This window comes from Uloborus diversus, unplaced genomic scaffold, assembly GCF_026930045.1.
Source record: "Uloborus diversus isolate 005 unplaced genomic scaffold, Udiv.v.3.1 scaffold_833, whole genome shotgun sequence".
Taxonomy (NCBI): domain Eukaryota; kingdom Metazoa; phylum Arthropoda; class Arachnida; order Araneae; family Uloboridae; genus Uloborus; species Uloborus diversus.
Window position 1 is genome coordinate 24,719 of NW_026559048.1, and position 12,315 is coordinate 37,033.

The 12,315-nt window shown below is 34.7% G+C and overlaps 1 protein-coding gene across 1 annotated transcript; it reads right to left on the bottom strand.

Moving 5' to 3' along the window:
- Nucleotides 1-1,824: 1,824 nt before the first annotated feature.
- Nucleotides 1,825-4,722, bottom strand: LOC129233961 (uncharacterized protein K02A2.6-like; the record flags this gene model as incomplete). Its single annotated transcript, XM_054867872.1, has 1 exon — nt 1,825-4,722. A coding segment is annotated over exon 1 (2,898 nt), but the record flags the coding sequence as incomplete, so codon positions are not given.
- Nucleotides 4,723-12,315: the final 7,593 nt, after the last annotated feature.

The following is a 12,315-nucleotide window of genomic DNA, read 5'->3' on the forward strand; positions in this document are numbered from 1 at the left end:
TTCTATACACAGGTTTTTTATTCCAATTTATATTATTGTTTCATTTATTTACATTTATAAGAAAGAAAATCAATACTACTGTTAATCATTCGCGGGAAAAATGATTATTAGATTATGAATAACAAATATGCACTTCCCGTTTATCTTAACTCATTTTACAATTTAAGCAAAATTTATTTCGTACTTTCTTTTACGTTAGGATTTAAATTTCAAGAGTATTTTCTTCATATCCATACAAATAAATTTTCTTTTTCCTTTCTTATCTGTATATGTTGCGTAATATAATATTTAATGTGTCATATGCATACAGTTTAATTTAATTTACTATTTAAGAACTATTTGTGGTGATATTAAATCTTAAACGATATAAAATTTTAATTGAGTATCAGAGTACGTCATGTGAAAACCATGTACTTTCTCAATGGATTTTAAAAAAATCTTAAATTTTTATTCACGGTAGAGTTATTATGAGATGTAAACAAACAGCCTTCACGGGCGGCCATGTTGAATGAGCGCGCAGGCCTTGTGTTAAGATGGCTGTGGATGAATTCGAATTTCATAATTTTGAAGAAAATATTTCAAGCGCTGTCTATACAATGTTCATTTAGTCTGCAAAACCAGCCGGTAAACATTCCTTCATACATGTATGGCGTACATTGCAGTATTTGTGAGCAAATCAATAAAAACGAGTATATAAAGAGCTGATTATCTTCAGTAGTTCTTTTTTCCCCCTCGAGATTTTCGGTCGCGCCCGTGTAAAGCAAAGTCGAAGGAATGAATTAAAGTTTCGATTTAGTTATGGCCGTAATTTGATTATAAAAATTTAAGTAATACACTGTGTAAAACGTGAAACGGAATTAAGGCTATACACGACTTCGCTATAAACAAAAGCAACTGTACAATGGTAGTCATCGATGAGTGAAATGATATATGTAGACAGCAAAGGAATGTAACATTGCAACTAAAGCAATCCCCCCCCTCCCTCTCCTGATTTCCAGAAGAAAAATAATCTAATTGCACCCCCAGCAAACTTGACTGCTTTGTGTAACAGTACAGATGCAAAAATCTTGAAAAATTAAAATCATATTTGTGTAAGTACATTTTGTTTTTAAAACATTTTGAATTTTTACTTTTCAGTCTAAAAGTAAATTCATTTCTCATTAACAAGTGTCATAACCAAAAAGCGTTTATTCAAAACTTTTAAACAAAATATGCACCTGTGTTTCATGTTATATAGTCTTAAAATATTTAGTAAAGAGATACTTAAACTCCTATAGTACAAAACCAACTAAATCTGTGAATTTATTTACATCTCTGGAATACAGGAATGTTGCCACTCAGGCATAACTAATAACACGTAACATCCTTCCCTTTTTACAGAACTTTCAAACAGTTATTTTCCCCCTCAAAATAAAATCACAACACAATATTATACTAGAATCAAAAAAAATTTTTAAAACGTCACAAAAGTTCTCTCTTCAAAATTAAAGAAATAAACTTAAAAAATCACTAAGCAGAATAAGGTAAATTAAATTCTGAGAGAGAGAAAAAAATTAAAGAAAAGTAGCAGTTCTAGTCTTTGTATCTTGATGGCAATTTCACAACGCGTCCTGATTTTGTTTTATATTCTGTATTGTCTCTTTTTGAATCAGTACCCATTTTTTGTAGTAAAGATGGTATACAAGTTTCATTTTTTGTATTTATATTTTCTGTTGGTACACTTTCTGGTATCTGCTTGGTTGGCGTATTTGGTATTGGTGTCTCGAATTTTTTTTTCGTGTGTGTTGTTTTGGGTATTCCTCGAATAAACCTTCTATTTCTGACATATTTTTGTCCATTATCCGTGGTGACCTCTAATCTTCTAGGTGTTAAAGTCTTTGTAACCACAGCTTTCTTCCAGGTATCATTTTTCTTTTGAGGCTGCATGTACACTATATCTCCATACTGAAATTCAGGCAGAACAGATTTCTTGTAATCAGCTTCAGACTTCCTCTGTCTTAGATCTTCTTTGCGATGAGTAATTTCAGGATAGGAATTGAAAGATGGCTTAAATAAATTATTTGTAGTGGGTACTAGAGTCCTTGTCCTTTTTCCAAGAAGTAACTGTGCTGGGCTTTTTGAAATGTTTTCAATTGGAGTATTCCTATAATTCAATAGACCTAAGTAGGGATCTTCTTTTGCAAAGAGACTCCTTTTCATAATCCTCTTCACAATTTTTACGGCAGATTCAACTTGACCATTTGATTTACTATTGTATGGACTGGTCTGCTTGTGTTTAATATCCCAAGCTTCACAAAATTTGTCAAATTCAGAAGATTTCAGCTGTGAATCATTTCCAGTTACAACTATTTCTGGTATACCATATCTTGCAAAATGATGTTTGACTTTTCCTATAACAGTTGTTGATGTCGTGTCTGGTAGATAATCCACTTCTATAAATTGACTAAAATAGTCCACAGTAACTAAGTAATTTCTATCTCGTAAAACAAATAAATCAATTCCAACTTTCTGAAAAGGTCTTTCTGCTACTTCATGCCACTTTATTGCTTCTTGAGGTCTACGATCACTATATGATAAACATGTATGGCATCCACTTATGAATTGTCTAATTTCAGATGACATACCAGGCCAAAAAATAAGCTCTCTTGCTCTTCTTAAGCATGAATTAATACCTTGGTGTCCTAGATGAATTTTGTCTTTCATTTCTCTTCTCATCGCTTTTGGAATTACTATTCTTTCTCCTCTTACTACAACACCTTCTTGAATTCCAATTTCATCTCTATAGTCAAAATAATTTCTTATATTTGGAGGAACATCAATTTTGTCCTCTGGCCATCCCTTTGTAATCATTTCTTTTAAAGCGAGAATTTCTTCATCTTTATTTGATTCATGTTGTATTTTCTCTAAACAGGTTCCTTTAATTGGCAGAGTGTGAACACTGCAAACTATATCAATTTTCTTATTGTCCTGTTCTGTTGTATTCAGTGGCGCCCTAGACAAAGTATCTGACACAAGGCTTTGTGTTCCGGGCTTGTAGACTAAATCAAAATTGTAACGTTGAGCTCTAAGTAACATACTCTGCAAGCGCTTCGGTGCCTTGTGTAAGGGTTTCTTTCTAATAGCTTCTAAAGGTTTGTGGTCATTGTATACAGTTATTTTTCTTCCATATACATAATGGTGAAATTTTTCTAAACTCCATATAACAGCTAACATTTCTTTTTCAATTTGAGCATAGTTACGCTCCGCAGCATTTAGTGTTCTACTTGCATAGGCAATTGTACCCGAGTCTTGCATTAATACTGCACCAAGCCCAAATTGGCTTGCATCACATTCTACTTGAACAGGTTTTGTAAAATCAAAAATTTTCAAAGTTGGTGCTTCTGTGAGTAGACTCTTCAGCTTCATTAGGGCTGCATCTTGTTTCTCTGTCCAATTCCATGGAGTATCATTCTTTAAAAGAGTATACAATGGTTCACTAATAGTAGCATAATCTTTTAGAAACTTCATCTGATAATTACACATTCCCAAGAATCGTTTCAATTCTTCTTTATTATTAGGCTTTTTAAGATCAATAATTGCTTGAATTTTCTTTACATCAGGTTTCACGCCTTCTTTGGAGATTTTGTGACCCATAAAAATAATCTCATCACATTGCAGTTCCATTTTTTCCTTATTGAGCTTCACATTCAGATCTTTGCATCTCTGTAGAAAAAGTTGTACATTTTCATCATGTTCTTTTCTGTCTTTTCCAAAAATTACTACATCATCAGCAATATTGATGAGTCCAGGAAGACCTTCAAATGACTGTTTCATCTTAATTTGGAAAATTTCCGAAGCTACATTCAAGCCAAAAGGCAAGCGCAGAAAACAATATCGTCCAAAAATAGTTTGGAATGTTGTTAGTATACTTGATGCTTCATCAAGAGAAATGTGCCAGTAGCCATTCTGCAAATCAAATTTGCTAAAAACTGTAGCACCATTTAATTCATGTAGCACTTCTTCTAAACTAGGCATAATATATCTTGGTCTTTTAAGAGCTTTATTCAATTCAAGCGGATTTAAACAAATTCTCAACTTACCGTTTGGTTTTTCTACACAGACAATGTTACTTGTCCAAGAAGTTGGTTCAGTTATTTTCCGGATAATTCCTTTTTCTTCAAGTTGGTCCAGTTCCTTTTTAAGTTTATCTCGCAAAGCAATAGGCACTCTGTGTACAGGCATAGTAGAAGGTGAGATATTAGGGTCAGTCTGTAGATGAACAATACCAGGCAAGTCTCCAATTCCTTCAGAAAATATATTATTATAATCAGTTATGTTTACTATGTTTACAGACTGGAATTCTTTCTCTTGGATCGTAATCAATTTCATAGCTTGAATAGCCTTCAACCCTAGAAGTGGTTGTATATGTTCCTTGTCAACAATAGTAAACTCAATATTATACCTTTTGTTGTTCTTCGGATTGATTACATGTTCACGATGAACTCCAACTGGTTCTAAAGTACTACCGTTCCACATCTTTAGAACTTTATGACATGGATCTATGCCAGTAGCATAATGTTTGGGCAAAATATTTACTGTAGCTCCAGTGTCTACCTGAAAAGTTACTTCTTTTCCATTAATTAACATCAGACATTTTATGTCTTTACCTTTGTCTTCAACTTTATTCACCCATTCTTCACTCTCGTGATCTGAATCTAAATTATGAATACTTTCTTTCTTCATTTTGAATGATGATACACATTTTTTTGCAAAATGGTTCTTCTTTTTACATTTCGAACATGTTTTTCCCCAAGCTGGACAAAGTTCTTTCACAAATTTATGCTTTTTACCACAAAACTTACATGATTTTTCTTGTTTCTCGCTTTCAAAAAACTTTTTAGCTTCAAATTTTTTATTTTGCTGAATTTTGTTCACTATTTCTGGATGAAATTCTTTTCGTTTACTTTGTGCATATTCTGCAGCTCTGCAAGTATCGATGCATTTCTCTAAGGTTAATGTTCTTTCTCTCAAAAGTAGTTCTTGTAACTGGGAGTCCTTTAAACCTAAAATAATTCTATCTCGAAGTAAAGAATCAATACAGTCTTCACAATAATTGCAAGTTTTGATTAACACTCTTATGGCAGATAAAAATTCATCAAATGTTTCACCATCTCCTTGTTTTCTATTATTGAACATAAATCTTTCATATGTTTCATTAATTTCACCGACTACATATTCATCGAACTTGTCAATTATTTCTTCAGTTGTTCTTGCTTCATCATCTGTCGAAAACGAAAAACCATTGTATCTTTGTAATGCAGCGTCACCCAGTGTATGTAATAATAGCGCAACTTGATACTTCATAGTCTGCTTTTCTAAATTGGTAAGAATCGCATAATTCATCCATTTTTGCTTGAACAACTTCCATCTTGTGCATAGATCACTATCGAACAACAACGGTTCAGGAGCTTTGATAATAGGCTTAGCAGCGTCCGTGCTCATTGCGGCTAATTAGAATTTCGATCTAAGTAACTTCTTCAAAGTTATTTAAGAGAATAATAATTTACTTATTTTTCCCGCTGCCACCATGTTTCATGTTATATAGTCTTAAAATATTTAGTAAAGAGATACTTAAACTCCTATAGTACAAAACCAACTAAATCTGTGAATTTATTTACATCTCTGGAATACAGGAATGTTGCCACTCAGGCATAACTAATAACACGTAACATCCTGTTTGCTTTGATGGCCTCAACAACGAAGTACTTGTAAATACTGTTTGACTGCGGATTGTATGTAATTTGGCAATCCGCCAAGTAAAGACTATTCCATCTGAATGAATCTAGCAGGGGAGAAGGGAAAATAACGATGGGATTTTTTGATGCACGCGTTTTATAATGTCACTAGTGCCTTATTCATTTATTGCATTCTCGAAAAATAAAATAAGGGGAAACAAAAATAGTCACCATGGAAACAACAAAAAGAAAAGAAAATATTTTCATTTCGTTCAGGAACGTAAAAGCAAAATGGTAAGCTCAAAAACTTTATTGTGAATCAATAAATCAATTCATTTTTGCCGTGAGAATATAGATCAAATATACTTAAGATTAATAAAATGTTGCTGAGAGCTAATTTTCATTTTTACAAAACTAAGGCTAAATAACAGAGAGGCAAAAGTGCAAATCTGTAACAAAGCAACTAACACTCCTATAAACTAATAGATAGGTCCATTTCCGCCCATAAACCGGATATTAACCTTTCCATGTAATCGATGGTCAAACAGTATCGCTGAGCATTCCTCTGATAAGAAGAAAAGGAAAGAAATTATTTCCTTTCAAACGAAGACACAAATTTAAAGATATCGGCCATTGCAAACAGGGTTGCCAGATTTTTGAAGCAGAAAAATACTACACCTCCTCTGAAAAAATACTACAAAATACTACATTTGGCGCCATCTACATTACATTTTATAAAACTACAATATTACCAAATACATATATGTATATGAATCTTAACACTGATAGATATATATATTTATTTGTTTCATTTTTCTTGTTCCACTTCATTTTTACCTGTTTTACCGCTTTTTTCTTCAAATTGGCAACATTTCTGCTTTGTTTTTAAAAATTTGAACTTTGTTATTTGTTTTGTCTCTCTTTTTTTTCGAAATAAAAAAAAAAAATCACACATAAACCATTTATTTCCGAAATACTACAAAAAATACTACGCCCCTAATTTGGGGCGAAAAAATACTACCGTAGTATCAAAAATACTACGTCTGGCAACCCTGATTGCAAACGAACCTGTTCATTTCTTCCCCTGCTGTCCCCCTGGGGGTTGAGTCAGCCTGACCACCTGTGGAAGCCAACCGCCGACGCGTTCCGGGAAAAGCGAGCTACGTCACTGCTGTTTTTGAAGCAGATTGACCGAGAGCTTTGAGGGGGGCTTCTCGAATTCCTCAGAACGCCTTCCCTACCAACGAAATTCAGTCGCAGCAAATAATTTCAGTTGTGTGGTGTTCTTCATGTCGTGCACTTGTGGTTCGCTGGGAAGTTGCTGATAACTGAGGACGGTTGGTGAGTTTGATTTTATTTTCTCAGTTCGTAGGAGTCAACTAATTGTATTCTCAGTTGTGAAAGAATATTGCTGTAGGGTAAATCAAAAAGCTTCCATTTTGAATTTCAACCAACTACTTTCCAAAAACATTTAAAACTTTTAATGTTGGGACACAGATCAAATGAATTGACGATGATGTTACACACTTTGAGATCACACTCGGCTACAAAGGCAGAGCCAAATTTCCAAGACTGAGTAGGTAGAGCTGTCAAGAGCAGCAAAGATTTACCGGGGAGAAAAATTTACCCTTCATATAATTTTCAAGATCCATTCAAACAAAACATCAAAAAAAAAAAAAAAAAACTCACAACTGTTTTGAAAAATCAGGAATTGCTTATTATCTTCACTTGACCAAAATTGATGCTGCTCTGATATTTCAGATTAACTTGAAACCGGTTGTTTTTATTATTTATTTAAGGAGCGCAATTTTCGTTGTTACAGATTCAAATCACCTGCGGTTTGATTTTATTCATATTTTTTTGGGGCTTAACTCAAGCAGACTATATATTAAAAAAAGGGTTCTTTGTGTGAAAGTAAGTTTTTTGTTTTAGAGAAAAGCACCTAAATGAACTTTAAACAAATAAATTTCATCTAAATACAAAATTTTCAAATGACTTATTCTCATCATTTATGATTGATAAGAAGTAAAAATACACACGTTATACCCTGTAAATAATCTTTGTGATAAGTGTACTCGTGGATATCGGCCATAAAATCTCTATTTTTTTTCCCGCATCCTAATCACTATTTCTTTCTACTTTCTTCTATATCTAATATATAGAAAAAAGTATTGGACTCGTGCAAATTTTCGAATTTTGATGGATTCGAACGTTTTGAGGTGTGCTGAGTCCATTTCGGCTATTTTTGGAAAATGTCTGTCTGTCTGTGTGTATGTGTTCGTGTGTGTGTGTGTGTCCCTGTGTGTGTCACGTCTGTGTGTGACCAGTTTTTTGTGGCCGCTCTACAGCAAAAACTACCGCACGAAATCGAACGAAGTTTGGTATATATATGTGAACTTGTGCCCATTGGTTTTTGGCGCGAATTCCTCCAAGGGGGGTGGGTTCGAACCTTTATGGTCGTAGACCCACCGTCGTCATTAAAGGGGACTGGGCGACGTTAAATATGCTCGTGGTCTGAATGTCCTCCAAGTGAAACGATACCTCTGGGGGTGCTAGCACCAGGTAGCTATTAGCTCCTGAACCAGTTCTAAATTCTCATAAACTGTTTGATCCGGTGATGGTGCTGCCATCTATCGGTGCATAAAATAATGGAGGCAAGGCACTTAGTATGCAGTCCTCCACATAAATACAGTTGTAGTCAGTTGAGACTCTGATAAGGGATAGGAATAGGATGTTTGTCTTTTGTTTGAACCATGATCTGTACGAAATAGGTTAGAGCATCTTTCAATGTCTTATCAGGTTTGAAGCACTTGTTCTTCAGTGGACTATACGAAGTATTTGAAGAGAAGAAAACGGTAAACAATCAATCTCTAAATAACTTCTTTACTTTTAAACAATCTTGAGTTTAATAATTTTGCTGATAACTTGTTTGCGGTGTATAGCCAGGCGCGGATCTATAATTTTTGGGCCTCCCTGCAATAAAATCTGTATGGCCCCCTCCCCCGAAGCTAACAGTGTATATATTCAACGTGCATAAATTTTAATGCTAGTACAGCGGTCTGGCTAGAGGATATTTGGGTCCGTTAACGGACCCTTCACAAAAATCCCGATCAAACAAAACGGACCTTTCACAAAATCTCCATCGACCAAACGCTTTGGCTATTGCCACGGAAAGCCCGTGACGCTAAACAACAAAAGCAGCTATTGCCACAGAAGACCGGAAGTACATCCAGGAATAGTCTGACAGCAGCTGTGAAATGTAGAAATTCCTTTGCTAGAAAAAAAAGGGAAATAAAACAACCTTAAAAGCATAGTGCAGGAACACTGCAGACACGTATTTTGGCGTTACAGGGAATTCCTTTTTCAATGCACAAAATGTCAGCTTGTGGATTTAAAAGCATCCGACAAAAGTCGGATTTTTTTGTCGAATGTCTTAACATTCTTTAACTCACATTTTATGCACTGATAAAGACGTTTCTTGTAACGCAGAAACATGTGTGTGCAGTGTTCCTGCACATTTGCATTATTTGCTTTTAAAAATTATTTATGTTTGGCGGACTAGAACTAAAATAGATTGGTATATTCAGTAAATTACCGCCCATTAGCCAGGGCTTAAGCAGAAGTACGGGAAATACAAAGCCAGCTCAGTCATTTCCAGCCGAGGACTGCAGTTTCGTGTGCTGTCCTCGGCTTGAAATGACTGAGTTGGCGGTGTATTTCACGTAGATTGGTATAGTTTGTCTTAAATTCCAATTTGATTAATCATATCTTTTATTTATTTATTTTTAATTTTAAAAAGAATTTTTTTGTAAAATTTTTGACGTAAACAAAATTTTTTAAATAATGCAAAATTAAATTTCAGCAGGAGTTTAGTTTTAAAAACTTTTATATGGACAAAGAGGTCTATACAACTATTCCAATAAGTTCAAAATTGATCACGTGTGTGTCAGTGGTTCTTCTTAAAACATAGTTGGTACTTGTTAACTCGGCCGAGTAGTGAAATGCCAAGTACTCGGTAACTCAATACTCGGCCGAATAGTGAAAGGCAGAGTACTCGGCTACTCGGCCAAAGTGCTACTCGGTACGTCTCTACTTTGAAGCAATGGATTTTTTTTCATTCCTCGCTTCTCATGAATGAAATTTGAGATACAGTGTACGCTAGTTAATTGAATCAGTGGTTAATCTAATCACAGCCGCTTTAATGAATCAAATCGGCAAAAACAGAACAAAATCCAACTTTATTGAATTAGCCGACTGTTTAGATGAAACGTGATTCATATAAGTGGCGATCACTGTATTCGTAATTACCACTCGATTTTTTGCGTATTGTGATGGAATTACGTTTTCCCCTGCCCCCTCCCCCACCGTTTTGCGGATTTATTTTATTTTGTTGCTTTGAATTCTCCCCGCCGCCGCACGCTCAAAGGCAAAAAAAGAAGAATATGGATGTTTGTTTTTTGTTTAATTACACGCGCAGAACATTTTCAATGACAGGACTGTGTGTGCGGTTTTTTTTTTTTTTTTTTTTGAGGATTTGATGTTATTGTGTCACTCCCCCCCCCCCCCCCCCCCCCCTGCGCAAATGAGAGGATGTCAAGGTTTTTTTTTAGCCATAGCATTTTTAATGAAAGAACTATATAATATTTTGTGAATTTGATTCATTGTATTACTTTCATTTCCCTCTCCTATCCAACGGCGAGCGCAAAAAAAAAAAAAAAAGCATTGAAGGACATTTTTAAAAATTATATGTAAAGTATTTTAAATGAGAGAAATGCAGGGCCTGATTACCGCACAGGCCGCCTGGGCCTGGGGCCCCAGCTTCCTCAGGGGCCCCGATTTTTTAAAAACTTATACATAGCATTAAAAAATCATGCATTTTTGTGAAAATAATGAAAATTAATGATTTATAATTGAAAACATACCTCTAAAATATTGTTAAACATTATTTTGCATTGACTTAATGTAACAGAATAGAGAGGGGAGCCTCCAAAGCATTGTAGGCCTTGGACCTCACATTTATTTAGTCGGGCCCTGAAGAAATGTGTATAATTTTGCAAATTTGATTTATTTACGCTACGTTCGATGTTGTATTCTCTTCGCCCAATTAAAGTTGTTAAAATATTTAAGAAAAATGTCCATTAAAGTTTTAAAATTAATTAACTGATCAGTAACATGAATTGTTTTGCTTGAGTATTAATCACACTCTTGGATTTAAAGTATTATATTTCACATATTTCTGCTTTAGCCCTGGCTAATGGGCGGTAATTTGCTGAATATACCTTGCCTTGCGTTCAATCTTCGAGTTGAACTGAACCATTGCTTTGGTCACTCGTCTGGTCTGCTAATTCTATATTAGCTACCAGTTTGTTTCACACTCTTGGCTTCCTTACGAGGTTTTCCATGGGCTGATGAGTGCTAATAAGCACGAAACTGCAGTCCTCGGCTGGAAATGACTGAGCTGGCGGTGTATTTCACGTATTTCTGCTTTAGCGCTGGCTAATGGGCGGTAATTTACTGAATATACACTTGCTTTCTTTTTATCATTGTACTATTTTTTTTTTATCTTGGATAATCAATTCTAGTAGATATGTAACATCTATTTTTCTGTAGGCAGAAGACTCTATATGCTCAACACCTTTATAAACGAAAGGAACTGCCCATATGGCGAATTCTACAGGTATGAAAATTCCTGCTTTTTTTGTAGGGATGCAAAGGATATTCGGTAAATTAAAGGTATCCTGCAGCTGATGTGTGGTCTCAAAATACCGCTTTGTTTTTAATTTTTTTTTAAAATTGGGTAATTAAACTTCATTTTTGTTATTTCTTTTAGATGTTCTTTGAACTTTCATTATCTTAAATAATTTACTACTCAAAAAAAAAAATGAATTTATTATTTACTAGCCGCCTGCGGCGACCAGCTGGTTCGCCTTTTTCCGCCATTCGCCTTTTTATGCAATCAGCTGTCTATGGCGGCTGTTTGGTTTGTCTGCCATTCACCTTTTTTTGCCAAGATTGACGCCTTCGGCGGCTACTGGCTCTACCCTCAGAACTACTGGAACTCGCCGTGTTACCGAAACTGCATAAGGCTTAGCATCATCCCATAGCTTTATATGGTATGTCTTTTCAACTTTCCCAATTCCTTGAAATAGTTTAGGAAATTCATGCAGGGGATCTAATTTTGACTTCAGTTCAAAAGTTCGCTGAATGAGATTTAGATTTTCACTTGCTATACAACTTAACAATGGGTGTTGCAAATTATTGACTATATACACCTCATCTTCATAACTAAAATTCTTGTTCTTTAGTTTAACATGAATTATCCCAACCAAGTTTAAATTCTCACCATCGGGACCACAGATAATTTTTTTACTTTCTAATCTTATATATTGTAATTTTTCTTCATAAACAGTTTTTGGAACCACCGTCACATCTGCCCCCGTATCAATTTTGAACTCCAAAGGTGTATTTTCCAGCAATATTTTAGCATTCCGGAGGTTTCCTGGATGATTGTGTTTATTGTTAGTGTTTTTCATTATGTGACCTATGAAATTCGAACTCTCTGACAGTTTTTTTTTCAATTTCATTTACATGTAATTTTGCC